The sequence below is a fragment of the Myotis nattereri genome, assembly GCF_964212035.1.
Source record: "Myotis nattereri genome assembly, chromosome: 18".
In the NCBI taxonomy this organism is placed as follows: domain Eukaryota; kingdom Metazoa; phylum Chordata; class Mammalia; order Chiroptera; family Vespertilionidae; genus Myotis; species Myotis nattereri.
In genome coordinates, this window is record NC_138093.1 from 27,178,471 (window position 1) to 27,197,352 (window position 18,882).

The 18,882-nt window shown below is 38.3% G+C and overlaps 1 protein-coding gene across 1 annotated transcript in view; it reads right to left on the reverse strand.

Annotated features, from left to right (window-relative positions):
* Positions 1-9,645: 9,645 nt before the first annotated feature.
* KCNK2 (potassium two pore domain channel subfamily K member 2) overlaps positions 9,646-18,882 on the reverse strand; it is a 96,452-nt gene continuing 87,215 nt past the window's right edge. The window contains exons 7-8 of the mRNA XM_081112196.1: positions 11,445-11,796; positions 9,646-10,938 (exon numbers count right to left, since the gene is read on the reverse strand). Coding sequence (XP_080968322.1) covers positions 11,479-11,796 — 318 coding nt within the window. The 3' untranslated portion in view covers positions 9,646-10,938; positions 11,445-11,478. The remainder of the gene's footprint in view (positions 10,939-11,444; positions 11,797-18,882) is intronic.

An 18,882-nucleotide genomic window follows, 5' to 3' on the forward strand; every position in this document is an offset into this window, starting at 1 on the left:
TGGAGAGTTTGTTCTAGGTCTGTGAAATATGCCATTGGTATTTTGATGGGGATTGCATTGAATCTATAGATTGTTTTGGGTAGTATGGACATTTTAATGATGTTGATTCTACAAATCCATGCATGTGTAATATTCTTCCATTTATTTATGTCTTCCTCTATCTCTTTTTCAACATACTATAGTTTTCTGAGTACAAGTCTTTTATCTCCTTAGTTAAGTTTACTCCTAGATATCTTAATTTATTTGGTGCAGTGGTAAATGGGATTTTTTTATTTGTTTGTTTCTCTTTTTGTGAGTTCATTATTGGTATATAATAAAGCCATAGATTTCTGGAGTTAATTTTGTATCCTGCTACATTGCCAAATTCATTTATTAAGTCTAGTAGTTTTTGGATGGAGTCTGTAGGGTTTTCTATATACAATATCATGTCATCTGCAAATAATGACAGTTTTACTTCTTCTTTTACAATTTGGATGCCTTTTATTTCTTCTTGTCTGATCACTATAGCTAGCACTTCTAGTACTATGTCAAACAGGAGTAGTGAAAGTGGGGATCCCTGTCTTGTTCCTGTTCCTAGGGGAAATGGTTTTAGTTTTTGCCCATTGAGTATGATGTTGGCTGTAGGTTTGTCATATAAGACTTTTATTATGTTGTGATATGACCCCTTGTTCCCACTTGCTGAGAGTTTTTATCAAGAAAGGGTGCTAGATTTTGTCATGCTTTTTCTGCATCAATTGATATGATTATGCGATTTTTATCTCTCAATTTGTTTATGTGATGTATAACGTTTATTGATTTGTGGATATTGTACCAGCTTTGCATCCCCAGAATAAATCCCACTTGGTTATGTGTATGAACTTTTTAATGTAATGCTGGATCCCATTTGCAGAATTTTGTTGAGGATTTTAGCATCTGTGTTCATCAGGAATATTGCCCTGTAATTCTCTATTTTGTAGTGTCTTTATCTGGTTTTGGGACTAGGGTAATGCTGGCTTCATAGAAAGAGCTTGGAAGTGTGCCTTCCTCTTGAATTTTTTGGAATAGCCTGAGGAGGATAGGTTTTAGTTCTTCTTTGAATGTCTGGTAAACTTCCCTGTGAAGCCAACTGGACCAGGGCTTTTGTTTGCTGGAAGTTTTTTTATTTTATTACTGCTTCAATCTCATCAGTAGTTATCTGTCTATTCAGGTTTTTTTATTCTTCCTGATTGAGTTTTGGAATATTGTATTTTTTTCAAAATATGTCCATTTCATCTATGTTCTTCAGTTTGTTGGAGTAGAGTTATTAATAGTATTCTTTTACAATCCTTTGTATGTCTGTGGGGTTGGTTGTTACTTTACCTCTGTCATTTCTAATTTTGTTTATTTGGGTCCTCTCTCTTTGTTTCTTGGTGAGCCTGACTAGAGGTTTATCAATCTTGTTCATCTTTTCAAAGAACTAGCTCTTGGTTTTATTGATCTTTTGTATTATTTTTTTGGTCTCTATATCATTTATTTCCTGATCTTTATTATTATCTCTATATCATTTATTTCCTGATCTTTATTATTTCCTTCTGCTTACTCTGGGCTTTTCTTGTTGCTTTCTTTCTAATTCTTTAAGTTGTAGGGTTAGATAATTTATTACCAGTTTTTCTTGTTTTGTTTGTTTTTTGAGGTAGGCCTGTAGAGCTATGCACTTCCCTCTCAGGACTGTGTCCGGTAGGATTGACACTTTCCCTATCCAATCAGAGCAATGCAGCTGTATTCCCTCCCCACCATTAGCATTTTCACCCACCAATCAGAGTAGCTTCATTATGACCACTCAGGACACTATGTTTTGGCCAACAAAGCTACAAGGATTTGGAGTCCGCATTTGCATAAGGACAACCAATCAAGGGTGAGGGCAGGGTCTTCTCTCTAAATAAGTTAGCTCCCCTGTGGCTCAGAGGGCACACTTTACCATTCCATCAAAAACTAAAGACTGTGTTTATGGGTTAGATACATCAAAGACATCTCAGCAGAGCAGAGTTGTCTAGCAGGAGAGGAACCTTGCCCCAGGGCTCCCCCATCTCAGGGCCACCTCACAGCTCTGCTGTTCCACAACACTGCTGTTTCATAACTGACCTGTAATACTAGCTGTGCCACAGCCATGCTGATGTCACAGCCATGCTGATGTCACAGCCATGCTGATGCCACAGCCATGTTGCTTCACAATTGAGTTGTCTACACTGAATAAAGTTTCATTCTTCACCACACCCCCAATTGGGTACTCCTGTTGGCATTGAATTGATGCCAACAACCATAGTTGATATAAGTATTGTTAGAGCTTTAATGGTTTCCACTCAAAAGAAATGTTGAAGTTCTGACCCCTAGTATCCATAAATGTGACTTTATTTAGAAATTGGGTCTTTGCAAATGTAATCAAGTTAGGATCAGATCATTAGGGTAAATTCTTGACCCAATAGGACACCGCTATCCTTTATAAGAAGAGCAATTTGGAAGGCAGTCAGGTGAAGACAGAGACAGAGATTGGAGTTATTATACCACAAACCAAGGAGCACCTTGGTTTACCAGGAGCTGCAGGGGATGTGAAAGGATTTTTCCCTAGAGGCCTTGCAGGCAGCATGGCCCTGCCAACACCTTGATTTCAAGCTTCTTGCCTCCAGAATTGTGAGACAATAGATTTATGTTGTTTTAAGCCACCAAGTATGTGATACTTTGTTATGGGAACCTTAGGAAACTATTACCAGTATCTCCCCAGATAATCTCTTGTACATCTAACCTCATTTTCATATTTGAATGGAGGAAAGAGGAAGAGCAATAAAATGACTCCAAATATTTTCACCTCCTCCTTAATATAAAAATCTCATTACCCTTACTGGTTAAATCGCATGTATTAGTTCTTCCATCTGACCTCCTCCAAATCTAGCAGTTTCTTGACATCCATTGTTTTATGTCTTGCATTCTTTTTTTGGTATATATCTTAATAAAATTCCAATCAAAAACCGGTATGTATTATTTTTAAAGTGATACTAGACTATATCTGATTCCTTTTTTTATTGATTTGACAGAGAAAGGTAGAGGGAGATAGAGATTGAAACATCAATGATGAGAGAATCATTGATTGGCTGCCTCCTGCACACCCCTCACTAGGGATGGAGCCCATAATGAGGGCATATGTCCTGACTGGGAATTGAACCGTGACCTCCTGGTTGATATGTCAAACACTGAGCCACACCAGCCAGACTAGATATGATTCTTTATAATATTTTCCATAGAATTTAATGTGTGACATCCAGCAAAAGAAAGATTTATCTGTTTTCAAGTAAATGAGAATGGCATTAATATGAGGTTCTGGGATTCTGGGATGGTAAAATGTGAGAGAGTGGAGCAGTCTGTTTAAATCTATGGTAAAATTTGGTACATTATATATATATATATTGGAATATGGGATGATGAATTTATAGATTCTTTAAAATAAAATTTAAGTAATATATATATATATATATATATATATATATATATATATATATATACATATATATGTAAGGTTAATTCTTTTGTCTTACTCAATCCAGTTATGACTTATTTTGACTTGTGGTTTTTATTGAGCTATCCACATTCTTCACATAATTTCTTAATTATTTCAAGCAAATATCTTTAAAATGACTGGCCAAGAATTCTAGACTGTGCCCATGAAACAGAGGGCAACTCCTTGGCATTTACATTGTCATTATCACTATGCCTTGCCCATCTGAGCAAACTCACCCAAACAAAACTTAAACACCATTCTTGATGTGTTTTCTCTGCTAAGAGCAACTGTCACAATTTCACCTGAAAGCTAGAGAAGCATTTAACACTATAATATCTGGCTCTGCAGATTTGTCAGAGTTTATGTTTAAGGTGCATACCAACCTCTCATAGTACAATTGACACACCCTTGTTTTTTTACATTGGACAAAAAGGAGTCGTAGATCTTTTTAGAATTGTATATCTAGTCATAGAAAATATTTCCTGATGATAAAGTATATGCATATAGCATGTAAGAAAGTCATACTTAAATATTGAGCAAGGCAGAATGCATTTCACTTATGGGAAATCAATATAAGCTATACCTCTAATGACCAGTTTTCCTTTCTTTTTAGAGATTTACATTTTTTAAGTACGTATAATGGTTATGAACTATCTGAGAAGATCTGTCCAAAAACTTTTTAATATATTTTCATTGATTTCAGAGAGGAAGGAAGTGGGAGAGAGAGAGAGACACATCAATGAGGAGAGCATCATTGATTAGCTGCTGCCTCCTGCATGCCTCTCACTGGGGACTTAACCCGCAGCCCAGGCATGTGTCCCGACCAGGAATCGAACTGTAACCTCCTGGTTCATAGGTTGATGCTCAACCACTGAGCCATGCCGGCTGGGCCAAGAATTATTTTATTAGTTCACATTGTGAAAAGCTTGAACTTCTACCTGAAACCAAAAATGATTTTCTTAAATATGCAATGACGTCCAGTTGGTTTAATCATGAGAATTGGTGTCTAACAGATCTGTGCATATATTGCCTTCTGCTTTCATTTTGAAGATTCATATACTTATAATTCCTCAACAATTGTCCAAGGGAATGCTGTCCAGAGGTTCCTCGAGGGGAAATAAAAGGAGTATAACATAGCAATTCCCCAATTATGTTCCATTCTACAGGATTATTAGCTATGGTAATAGGTATTATGCTCAAAGCTTCTGTGGTCAAGTAAAGAAAATGATGGATTAAAACCATTTGTGATGGTTCAAAATATGTCCAAAAATAGCACTGTAGCTTCCTGCTTGCTCTCTTTCTCAGGCTACCCATTCTTTGGGAAGTGAGCTGCCATGTTATGAGGACACTCAGCAGTGCTGTAGAGAGGTAGGTGTATGTCTTGAAGAACTGATTCCTCCTGCCAACAGCCATGTGATGGAGCCATCTTTGAAACAGATTCCCCTGCCCCAGCCAAGCCTTTATATAACTGCAGCCCCAGCCAGCAGCTTGACTGCAACCTCTTGAAAGACCCTGAGCCAGTCTATGCAAGGCAGGTAAGTCATTCCTTGTCTTTAGAAACTTGATGAGATAACAAATGTTTGTTTTAGGTTGCTAAGTTTGGGGGTAATTACCTATCAACAATAGGACTTCTCAAAGCCTTTATAGTTTACTGATGTTAGTTGTGGATCTTTAAGTGAGTTGGATATACTCTATGATGTATCCCTTTTTTGTTTTTTTTTTTTTTGTTTTTTTTTTTACCACAAAACATTCTTCCCCTCCCCCTCCTGCCCCCAAAATCCTGAAGGGTAGTGTTTCACTAAATACTTTTGGGAAAGACTGATATAGAGCTTTGATTCTTCACAGTCATGTTAACAAGAGATCAGATTCACTTGGTTACGTAACAATTTCAGAGCAGTCAATTTAGAGAAATTTGGAAAAGCCCAGATGCACTAGACTGAGTGGTGCACTGAAGTGAAAAGCATTTCCAAATCTTTGATCTTCGGAGCATTTCCTGCAGTGTGCAGAGGGCATTGCTACACCTAATTGGCAGAAAATTATCAAGATTTGATTAAATAGATATTTTTCTGCAAAGAGCCGTTGCCAAAATAACTCACGGCAATTAGAGTCCCTCATTGTAATGCTGGTCATGTTCCACTGCCCATTGCAAGAAATTTTCAAACTATAAATGTTAAGCTTTTATAATTCAGCCTTGCCATGTGGAGGGCATTCACAAATTAATAGGAAATGTACTTAATTCCTCCATGGAAACTCAGCCTCATTTTACTGCAGGAAATTGCTATTTGGATTTGGATGAGAATAGGACCTATTGACTACCTTATTGCAGGAGGCTTCTTCAGGGAACTAGGGGGAGAAAGGCTCAAAGAGGATTTACAGGAATCTCAGGGTAAAAGGGTTTTCAGAAAGGCTTGTTCTTGGGCCACTGACCCCCAAAATGCAGACTTAGCTAATGCAGGCTTGTGGCAAGCATAGCAGATGGAACTGCTTACTAGCTAACCACTTCCCCTGGTTATGATGGTTGCCCACAGATGGACACTGTAAGAATTTCAGACCACAATGTCAAAAATGGCTTTGATTCCATTTAATCTAATCATGGGAGCTCTCTAGTGCTTGAATTCAAGTCCATTCAGAAGGAATTGCAGGCAACTTACCTACTTCTCCTCATTCTTTGGTTTCATTTCCTTAGTTTGAACAAATTTTGGGGCTAAACTGAAAAAGTTTCACTTTTCACTTTGGCTGCCTAGAAACTAAGAGCCATTGGGGTGTCCCAAAAAATGTATACACAGCTGATAGCTTTAGATTCTATTACATTTTGAAAATGAAATGTATTTTAATGAACACTGCCTTTATAATGTGTATACAATGAAATGTATTTTAATACACACTGCCTTTATAATGTGTATACATTTTTGGGGACACCGTGTGTGTGTGTGTGTGTGTGTGTGTGTGTGTGTGTGTGTGTGTATAATCGATTTTAGAGAAAGAGAAACATCAATGTAAGAGGGAAACATAGATCAATTGCCACCGTACCCAGGGATCGAACCTGCAGTACTTATATATGTGCCCTGACTGGGAATCAAACCAGCCACCTTTTGGTGTACAAAATGATGCTCCATCCAACTGAGCCACTTGGCCAGGGCTGCATTAACGTTTAGAATATTATTATCAACATTGACTGTGAAGACTTCACTTTGTCATTATTAATGTGCAAACTTCTAATGTCAGTAATTCCCACATTCATTTCCCTCCATGGGATTCCTGGCCTGAGTGCATTTGAGTATTCTAATTGCCCATTGAGGGTTTTCACTTGGGTGACTCCATAGGTGTCTTAAATTCAAAGTATCAATCTCCCCTTCAAACTTTCTCCTTTTTTTTCTGTAGCCCATGCCCCTAATGCTAACAAAAGGCCCCAGCATCCATCCAGTGCCCTGGTATGGTTCAGACCGAAATTCCTCTCTCAGGGACCCCACAGGTCCCCTGACTTTCTGCCATGCATCTCAGCTTCCCCCTCGGCACCTATTCCACACTTTTGCCAGAGTGATAAATCTAAAAGCACCAATCCATCCACATTATTCCCTATTTTAAAGTTGGAGATCATTACAGGCCAAGAGCTATACATGATCTTTCAGGCCCACCCATATGCAATGTCATGAGGGAAATTGGTATCATGGGGGAAACTGCCCTTCCCACAGTCGACATGCTGGGATTTTCTGGATGGAGTTGCAGGCTAGAGCTTAGACACAGGTGCTAGCACTTGGAGGCCTCCTTACTAGGGCCTATTGAGGCACTTTTCTCCTCCCTGACTCAGCAGCTTTCTGCTGCTAGCCCCTCCCCCTTTTCTTTCTGCCTCAGCCTCCTGTCCATAAAAAGGCCAGAGCCTTTTGTTCAGGGCTCCCTGCAGTTAGCAGACTCCTCCATGTGTGCTGCATGTCACTGTCCCACCCATGCCTGCATCTCCTTGACAGCAGATGTTTATTTGGCTGAGTATATCTAGTGATTGGCACATTAAAGGCTCTTAAAAAATATTGACTTAGTAAACCGTTTGTTTGCACATACAATGTAATCATTGAAGAGACTCATACACTTGGCTAATCTGCTTGTATATATCTAGGCCGTGGCAATATTAAAGTCAACTTTCTCAATGCATGTAAAAATCCTGAGTTGGTGCACCTGACTGAGAAACAAGATGGGTTAGTTAGATGTAACTCTGAAATATTTGGGCATGATAAAATTTGAATATGGACCAGACATTACCACTTACAGATGCCTGTTTAAAAAAAATTTTGTTGTTAAAAATACTACCCTGAGGATATTTTTCTAGTGATTTTTAGAGGGAGTGGAAGGGAAAGGGAAAGACAGAGAAACATTGATGTGAGAGAAACACATCGATTGGTTGCCTCTTGCACACTTCCCCACCAGGGCTGGGGAACCTGCAAACGAGGTATGTGCCCTTGACCGGAATCGAACTCAGGACCCTTCAGTCAGCAGGCCATCCTCTACCCACTGAGCATACCAGCCGGGCTTATTTAAATTTTTAAATAAAAATACAGAAACAGCCTAAAACAGTCTAATGCCATAATATTTAAAAGTCTAAAGTGTTTTCAAAACAGTATAATACAAATCATCTACATATTACTCAGTATTAATGGGATAGTGTGAAAGGGATACTATCTACAAAGTCAGGAATCAACTAAATGAAAACCAATGTTTATTCTATGAGTTAATTTCAAAATTATACCATGTAAGTGACTAACATTCTCTGTTGGATACAGTTCAAAATGTGCCTAATAATGGATTTCTTCCCAGACTCTTATAAATTTGTTTAAGCGTGAAAAAGCTAAATTTCATTTGGCAAGGATAATAAATGTGCATTTTGCTCTTTACTAATAAAAGACATACATTTAGTACTATTAGCAAATTTGTTTTGCAATTAATTTCTAAACAGATTTTCAAGATTAGATTATGCTTGAAAAGCTCTGATAGTATATATTGTGAGCCAAAAGTTGGAAGTAAAAAATAATGAAACCCTTGCTCATAAGGAGTAAGAGTATATAATGACAAACTGCAAGTCTGTCTAGTTAAAGAATTGGCTTTGACTTTTTTGGTCAGCTAATAGGAGAAATAATTGCTGTTTGTATTCTATTTACTACTAAGCCAGTAGAAGAGGACAGATAAATGTTTGTGGAACAGAGAAAATTTGGGATATGCATACACAAGAATTCTTCAGATGGTCACAATATTTAAATCCCTGTTTTCATCTTCATTCCTTTGTTCATCAAGTATTTTTTGATCATGTACTATATGTATTTTGCTAGTATCTGGGAAATAACTTAGTAAATTAAAACCAATGAATTATATTCTAGTGGGAAAGACAGATAAAAATCAAATAAGAAGAGTGATGAACATCTAATCATGACCTAAGGAAAGGAGCAGAGTTTTTTAAAAGAATATTATAAAGGTACCTGAATTTCTATCAGGGATGGCTTATCAGAGAAAGTGGCACTTGAGCTGGGTTCTGAAGGATAAGTAGGAGTTTAAGTGAAAAAGGCTGAGGAGCCAAAGGAGAACGAGTATTCCATACAACACATCAGCATCACCTTGTGATAAATGAGAGATCCAGTGGGACCGCTATACAGAGCGCTGGAGAGCAATACAAGATGAGTCTGGAAAGGATGGCATAAAGTAGACGAAAGGAAGGCCATGTGAAGGCCTTTGTCTTACTCCTAAAAAAATGAAAAACTAATAGTGGATATAAAACTGAAGGGTGTCCGGCCAGTGTTGCTCAGTGGTTAAGGGGTGACCCATGAACCGAGAGGTCACCAGTTCAATTGCTGGTCAGGGCACATGCCTGGGTTGCAGGCTCGATCCCCACTAGGGGGCGTGCAGGAGGCAGCCGATCAATGATTCTCTCTCATCATCGCTGTTTCTCTCTCTCCCCGCTCCCTTCCTCTCTGAAATCAATAGAAATATTTTTTTAAAGAAGATCCTGCATGTATTTAGTGAGTGTAGTAATACTGCATCAAAAATATTGGAATTTTTGAATAAAGGAGCCACTCAGCATAGAAAGCAACGTCCTGCAGTTCTACTTAGTCAGAATCAGATCTAAATTCTCAGCAGCAAGCAGGAGACTCAGAAAATGCTGACTTTAATTACAAACTTTATTTGTCATACAATTCACAGTTTATACATGGTGCAGTCCACCATATGAACTTTCAGAACAGTTACTGAGGAAATGGGTGTAGCTTTCTTTATCAAAGAGCCTGACCTTCTAAAATTTCAGTTAGAATTTAAGTTTATAAAAGTACCTTTAACAAATTAACTGAATATTTACATTTTGTAGCTTAAATTTAAATTTTGGAAAATAAGCATCTATTAAGATTTTTTAAAGATCCTGGGTTTATTATTAAGACTCTAATATGAATGCCAGTTATTTAGATATGCCCCCCACAATAGTAAAAGAAATGTTTTGCAATTATATTTAGGGAAATCATTTTCTTTCTGCATTTTCAAAAATTATATATACAATGTACAGCAGATCTAAGTATGAAAATAAAAGAAAGAGTAGCAATCTATTGGGCGCCTTTACCGAATTTCTTCCGAATTTTGGAAACATCCAAAAAGTTACAGGCTATGAAATGAAACTAAAAGGATTACTGGCCTTTCCTATCTAAACAAAAAGCTCTCAAGATTTAAATTGTGCTATAACAGCCTTTTCTCTAATGTCGGAGATGAATTATGCCTGCAATATGCATTTTCCTTGTGCAAAATCACAGTGATCCCAGTTTCAACTTCAGTCACCACTCCAGAGATACACCCAGGGGAGGCCAGGCCTGTGCCCAGCCCTGCCGGCTGCTTCGCCTCCCCTTGTCTGGCAAATGTCACCCAATGAGAGAAATCATACAAGCTTTTCATACACCAAAAAGCAAATCGATACTGGCAGTATAATGTTTATTAGCAAGTGCTCATAACACATTGTTTTGCTCTCTTCATCAAAATAGTAATTCACATCAATTGTCTTAAATTGCCTCCAATAATATCCGTTTTTAACAGTTTTCTTCTGTCAGATCACATATATAGATATATATTTTTCTTCTTCCACCTTTAAAAATGTAGTTATTAATAAATGATAAATTCCAAATACTGCCAGGAAAAAAGAGACTGGGAACAGCCAAATTTACTGGCCTGGTAATCATTCCACTGTGTATATGTGCCACTGGCACCTGAGACAAATAAATACTCAGAGGGGCCATCTGTGCACCCCTTGTGCTGCCGCGCCTTTTACGCTAGGGTTTCTGAGTGTTGCTTCAATATCCATCTAATTTGGCATCTAGTCCTTCTTCGGGCATCACCACTTCAGTCATTTTACACGCTGTTTCCAGCAAGGTATGGCATTCAAATGGGAGTCGTGGGGTAAAGGACTGCAGGTGAGCCTAGGGGTGGGGCGGGGAAGGAGAAACCACATATTAACTAGAGAGGTTCTGTTTCTTCGTAAGATAAGGCACTGACAGAAAATTTCTTAGGTAAAAGGCTGCATAAGAATTTCTTGCCATTTACAAAAAGAAATGTTGTCATCCATACATGGTCCGTATCTAGGCTCAGTTAGGTAGACCCTGAAAAGTTAAGGACTCATCCCTCGAAGCTACATTATGACCAGAAACAATTATAATTCATTCTGAAGCCTTATGGCACATTAGGAAAAAGGGAGAAAAACAGTCTGGGCACAGAAAGGCATCAGACATTGCTTGTTTTATTCCACTGGTCAAAGAAAATAGACCGTACAAGCATCATCAAAAAGATAGTGCTGGCTCGGAATTCCAAATTCTCTTGATGGTAGATGACCGTGATGGGTGTATCTATTTTCCCCCTTTTGGAGTTCATGCACAATTTTTAAAAATGCTACCAGCAACAGTCTTAAAGAGCATATAGAAGTCCTCACCTATGGCTATGCCTAAGGCTCTTCAAAGAGAGGGCTATTTAATGTTTTCAATAACGGCAATTTCCTCCCCTCCACAGTGTGGTGTCAATCCATTCAAATAGATACTTTCAGTTTTCAATAAGGGAGGCAAGACATCCCTCTCGGTGGCTAGGTGGTTCACGGACAGGGTCCTCCTACAAGGGGTCAGCTCCTGGTTGTGGTTCCCAGCCAGTTCTGCAGAGAGCTTCCGCTTAATGGAAGTGGCACGCTGGAACTTGTCATATATCTCCACACTCAGCCGCCTCCTGGTTTCCTTGAACTCAGCCGTGACATTGGCTGTCCACTCGGCAGCATGGGCTCGGAACTCTCCCACCTGGAGCATAGAGGCAGAGACAAGACAAAGAGACACCAATATGAGGGTGAACAGTTTGTGTGCTTTATCTTCTGGCCGTTGGATTTGGAGGGAGGGTTGTTAAACAAAAGACTAGCCTGTTGTAATGCTGGAGGTCTGAGAAATGATAAGACAAGATGTGCTGACCAAAGTTTCATTTTATATAGTACGGCTCTAAAAAGGAATCTACTAGTATGAATATAAACTCTTTCAATGAAATTGTGCATGAATCCTGTCGTTGAAACTTCAGATAATGTAACAAAAACAATCTCTAACCTTTTAAAACTTCGGGAGTTTTGTTTTTTTAATCTGTAATTTCAGGAAGTACTTGGATGTAGAATAGGCAGTAGCAGCAGCAGGGCAGAATAAAAGCTTGGGTGTGAACCCAGGTGACCTGGCTGATTCTGAGAGCACGAAAGCTGTTTACTCGGGATACAAATTCAGGTTTTAGAGACCAGAAGTGGTGTGTGCAAAAGCTTCGTATCCACCTCATACTGCTCATCTATGACATGTCTACTTCCTAAATAAGCAATAAAATATCTTGTTTTTGTCTTTAGGGGAAGCAAGACTTGGCAGGGCCATTTTAGAGAAAGAGCAAGTCCAGGGAACCGTTCCTCCGTGAATGCTTGTGGAGTTGGTGAGGGTGCTCAGCCTGTCTGAGCTCTTGTTCCCTCAGCTGTAGAGCAGCATCGTCACGGTGCACACCTACCAGGATGCTGGGCTAATGGGCTTCACCCCTTGTAAGAGCCTGTGGAGTCATCACTGTGCACTTCTCTTTCAAGGGGTAAAGAAAAAACATTGTCCTGCTGGTCGGTGTGGCTAGTTGGTTGGAGCATATTCCCGGTCAGGGCACATACCTAGGTTGTGGTTCAATCCCCAGATGGGAGGCAACTGATTGATGTTTCTCTGACCTCTTTCTCTCTCTTCAGTAAAACATATCCTAGGGTGAGGATTAGAAAAAGAAAAAAATTTCCAAGGCCTAAGCTTGTGCACAATGTTTCCTCACAACTCTGTAAAATTGTCTGCACTCTTGTGACTTAAAAAGAACAGTGCCTAACCTCCTGGAAATTTTATAATCCTTTTCGTAGCCAACTAGACTTTAATAATCTAGACTAACCTCTGCAGGAACCTCCTATTGTGGAACAACTCTCCCATCCCTCTTGCTGGCATTTCTGCCTTCAGCTTAAGGAGCCCCACAGAACTCATTTTCTAAGTGACATGGGCTCTTCTTTACTTGGTGAGCACATAACTATAGCTCTGTTTTCTTAGTGTTGTTTTAACCTCTGATGATTTTTGTTTTAAGCTTTGATATAGCTGCTGGTTTCTGCTATGGTCCGAATGTTAGTGATTGCTCCGATGGGAGGGTGGGGCCCTACTGAATGGGATGAGTGCCCTTATAAAGGAGGCTCCAGAGAGCTCCCTAGCTCCTTCCACCTGGTGAGGACACAGCAAGGAGGCTCTGGCTATCAACTGGATCATGCTGGTGCTCTGATCCTGGACTTCCTGCCTCCAGAACTGTGAGAAATAAATGTTTGTTGTTTATAAGCTTACCCAGTCTGTGCTATTTTGCCATAGCAGCCTAGTCAAACTAAGCTGGTTTCTAAATATTTATTTACTGAAGATTTGAATTTTAAGGGAATATTCATGTGCCCTGGCCAGAATGGCTCGGTTGGGTGTCATTCTGGGCACCAACAGGTTGCAGGTTCAATTCCCAGTCAGGGGGCACATGCAGGGGTTGCAGACTCAATCCTCCACAGGGGGCATACAGGAGGCAGCTGATCCATGTTTTGCTCTCACATGGATGTTTCTCTCTTTCTCCCTTTCCCTTCCTCTCTAAAAATCAAACATATTTTTAAAGAGGGGATATCTAGGTACATATATTTCAACATGATGTGTACATGCACTTGGGTAATCATAGATGTGTGTGTACACAAAAATGAAATGGAAACTGTTCAAATATCCTTAGAAGCTGGCACACAGCAGATCAGCTCTTCCTCATCTTTCCATAATCACATATACACACACATTTGATGATACACTTTATTTTAAAGAGGTCTTTTATTTTCTACTTGTATTCTCTTAACAAGAAAGAATTGCTTGTTGTCTGCATCTGGTTCTAAAAAGCAAAGCTGGAAAAATGAGAACTTCGTGGCACACATAATTGGAAAGATCAAGGGAGCATGCAAAGAAAGAGGTGTTAAGTTTATAGCAATTTAGCCTGAAGATTCTCACTGCTCCTGTAAGGGACCCTGTCCCACTATACTTTGGCATAGAAGAGATTATTGAATGTTTTTTCCTACTTTTCAGGGACTCTCTGGTTAGAAAAGCATAGGCAATATCAATCAGTATTAAGAAACACTGAATCGCTCCATACCCACTTATAAATACCCCCCAAACATTTGTATTGTTTTCTTGTTTACCTTGCTGTCTGCTTAGATTACCAGTTTTTGAGTCCAGAGTCTAGAGCAGTGGTTCTCAACCTTCTGGCCTTTTAAATACAGTCCCTCATGTTGTGACCCAACCATAAAATTATTTTCATTGCTACTTCATAACTGTAATGTTGCTACTGTTATGAATCATAATGTAAATATCTGATATGCAGGATGGTCTTAGGCGACCCCTGTGAAAGGGTCGTTTGACTGCCAAAGGGGTTGCGACCCACAGGTTAAGAACCGCTGGTCTAGAGCATAAGCAATGATGTGTCTGGTACTGAGAAGGCCCTTGGTAGAAAATTGTTGAATTGCACTGAATAAATAAATGCTGTCTATAGAATTTTAAAATAATACCTTTGCTATAAAAAGTTAAGTGATTCAGTTGTTTCTCTACCATAGCAGCCTGGTCAAACTAATTATTAAAGACTTATAATTGTAAATTGTGCTCAAATACCAAAAGAAAACCTGATTGATGTGGTCTTGAACAAAAGTTATTTTTGAACATGTTATTAAATTTTCCTAGTTTACTCAATAAGCAGACAGTCCTGACAGTGTGAAATTTGAAGTTTATAATTAATAATTAATGAAAAATTTTAAATCCCAACTAACCTTTATTAGCACCTTACCAATGATTTTTAAAAAAGGAATTAACCTGTTTTATTTGAAAATTCAGGATTTTCTCAATGTAAAAAGAACAAATGCTAATTATGACTATTATTTGCATTTTCTATGAACAGCTTTTCCTAATAGTAAGGTTAATATAATAAAAGGAACAGAAAAGAATATAAATTTTTGTTTAAATAGGACTCTGGCCCAGCCAGCATGGCTCAGTGGTTGAGCATCGACCTATGAATCAAGAGGTCACAGTTCAATTCCTGGTCAGGGCAGATGCCAGGGTGTCGGGCTCAATCCCCAGTGTGGGGTGTGCAGGAGGCAGCTAATCAATGATTCCCTCTCATCGTTGATGTTTCTGTCTTTCCCTCCTCCCTTCCTCTCTGAAATCAAAATATATATAAATAAATAAAATAGAGTGTGAAAAGTATAAGAACCAGCTACTATATTCAGTTTCCACCCACAAACAAGTGGTAAACCAAAAATAATCTCTGGCCTGGAAGACATCCATCGGAGTAAGCCCCTACATCAGGGCTTAAGTCCTGGGCACTATTAGAACTGATAGACCGAAAATTAGGTCTACTGCATTGGTTTTATGTGGTTACCAGCCTTTTACCTCCATGTTCTGAAAGGCCACTGACATTCCCTGGCTCTGCCTCCCTTTTTTTTTTTTGTTCATGGTCTCATCTTTTTACCTTAAATATATCTTCTTCTTATTCATAGTGATAGACTTTGCTTATCCAGAATTCAAATGTGCATCTATTTATTTGAAGGTTTTCTATCTCCTCTAACTAGAATTTAAGTTTTATGTGTATCCTCAGCAACTGGAATACACCTTGTATGAAGCAGACTCATAAAATCTGTGAAATGCATAAACACATCACTGAAAATGCATGTTCTCTGTAATCTCACACCTCAATGAAAAATTAGCAATAGTGTTGGCACAATTGGTTTTCTTCTTCGTATACTAACCTTTCTTCCTCTTCAATTTTATTGTCATTTTTTCAAAAGTAGTCTTATAATAAACACATTGTTTTGCAAATGCTCTACCCCAACCAATTTTAGTCTTTTCCCCCTGTTAGTACCCATTATTCTACCTCACAGTTGATATCAGCGGCCTAGCATTGCACAGGATGATGGCTATAGCATGCTACTATTGGTGAACTTTTTGGTGGTTTCTGTTGTTGACATTGGGGTATATTTATTTTTGCTATTGGTAATAAAACTTCAGTGAATATTCTTGCACCCATATCTTTGCTAACGTGTCCATGTATTACTAGAAGTAGAAATGCTGGTTCAAAAGACAGGAATATTTTCAGATTTTGAGTACACTGAAATTTCTATCTAACTGTCGCTGTTTTCTAACTCAGTGCTTGTAGTAGCCCCAATATTTCCTCCTTCTCTCCATGCTGATGCTTCCCACCCCTTCGTCACTTAGTTGTCTCGGTTATCAGATTGACTGTTGTGATATAACAGTGCCTGTGTTCAAGAAACCCTTATTTTACTACTAATGGTCCCAAAGGACATGAGTAGTTTAAACTTATCACAGGTATGTATATGTAGGAAAAAACTGTACATATAGGGCTCAGTCCTATCTGTGGTTCAGGCATCCACTGGGGGGTTTAGAACATATCCCTCAGGGATGAGGGAGGAGTGCTGTATTTGGTTAACACTTGAAAGAGCTTCAACTTTTCTTTAAAAAAAAATTCTATTTTTATGCAGATCTCATCATTGTCTTTGATGTGAGCAGAATAATGTGGATAGAGTCTTTTCCCCAAGGGACATTGTCAAGAGAATCTGAAACAAAACTGAACATTTAGGATTTCATGGCTACTAAGTAATTTTCTTCACCAGAAATAAAACTAAGGAAAATAAAACTAAGGTTTATCTCATCTTTGACCAATGCTGTTTCCTGTACCTCTGTCAGTGGGATTTTAATTTACTTTTCTCAGATACTTATAAACCTTAATGACTTGAAGAAAGTTAAGTATTAAAAGCAAGCGGGATAAATATCCCATGTTCATGGATTGGAAGAATCAACATAGTTAAAATTTCCATTTCACTCAAAACAATATACAGATTTAATGCAATCCCTAACAAAATCTCAATGTCATTTTTTAAAGAAATAGAATGAGAACTCATCAGATTTGTATGGAACCACAAAAGATTCAGAATAGCCAAAGCAATCCTGAAAGAAAAAAAAAAAATGAAGCTGGAGGCATCATGCTATCTCAACTCAAAATATACTACAGAGCTATGATAAGCAAAACATCATGGTATTGGCAGAGAAACAGATACACAGGTCAATGCAACAGAATAGTGGGCCCAGCTATAAAACCACACATATACGAACAGATAATTTTTGACAAAGGAGCCAGAAATGCACATTGGAGTCAAGATAGTCTCTTCAATAAATGGTGCTGGGAAAACTGAATTGCAGTTTGTCCCCACATACAAAAATTCAAATTAAATCAAAGACCGAAACATGAGATCCGAAACTAAGTCACATAGGAAAAAAAAAAGGTACCAAACTTATAGACCTGGGTGGGAGAGAACATTTTATGGGCTTGACCCCAAAGGCAAAGGAAGTAAAGGCAAAAATAAATGAATGGGACTATATCAAACTGAAGAGCTTCTGCAAAAGAAATGGACAACAAAACAAACAGGCAGTCAAACAGATGGGAGATAATATTTGTCAACAGTAGCTCTGACAAAGGTTTAATTTCCAAAATATATTAAGAACTCATAAAACTCAACACCAAACAAATAATTCAATCAAAAAGTGGGCAGAGGACCTGAAAATACACCTCTCCCAAGAAGACATACAGCCAATAGATACGTGAAAAGATGTTCAACCTCACTGGCAATTAGAGAAATGCAAATTAAAACTACAATGAGATACTACCTTATACCAGTTAGAGTGGCCATTATTAAGACAAGCAATGCAATAACAAGCAATGGAGAGGTTGTGGAAAAAAAGGAAACCCTCATTTACCCCTGGTGGCAATGTAGATTGATACAACCACTATGGAGAGGAGTCTGACAATTCCTCAAAAAATTAAAAATAGAGCTTCCATATGACCCAATAACCCCACTCCTGGGTATATACCCAAAAAACTCGAGATCATTTATACACACAGATGTATGCACCCCTATGTTCATTGCAGCATTATTCACTGTGGCCAAGATATGGAAACAGCCAAAGTGCCCTGTGGTAGAGGCCTGGATAAAGAAGACGTGGTACATATACACAATGGCGTACTACACGGCCATAAGAAAGGATGAAATAGCGTCATTTACAACAACATGGATGGACTTGGAGAACATTATGCAAAATGAAATAAATCAGACAGAAAAGCTAAGAACTATATGATTTCACTCAGATGTGGAAATATGAAACACAAACAGTGTGATGTTGCCAGAGGGAGGGGGTGGGGGGATAAAGGGGTCCTAGAAGAGGTGACAGGAGATTTGACTCTGGGTGGTGGACACACAGTGCAATATTCAGATTTGTAACTTAGTCATCCACACATGCAACCTATATGTTCATGTTAACTAATGTCACCCCAATAAAATTTCAAAAAATTTAAAAAAATAAAAGTGATGAGTTGGAAACATTAAATCTATAAAAGTAATTTGAAGCCTATTTGCATTCTACTTTCAGTGGTTGACTAGACTATAATTCTTGATAATTATCACTAATTCATTTTCTGAAGTATTGACATTTCATTGTATTGTTGAACTGTGCTGTTAAAAAGAACAATTCAAACTATTCTCTTTACCGACCAGGTTAATAAAAAAAACCCACTAAAATAATTACTAAGTGCCACATTATCTTGACAGAACAGTACATGATGTTTTTCTCTGGTATTCTGGAAAGTATATGTAATATTCATAAGGTCTTAATCTAAACTGCTTTTTTTAGTTAGCAATTTCTATACTTCTTAATGCCACACACAGTAACATAACTATTTAAAGATTAAGCACAATAGTTTTAATAAAAACAATACTATTAATACCATGA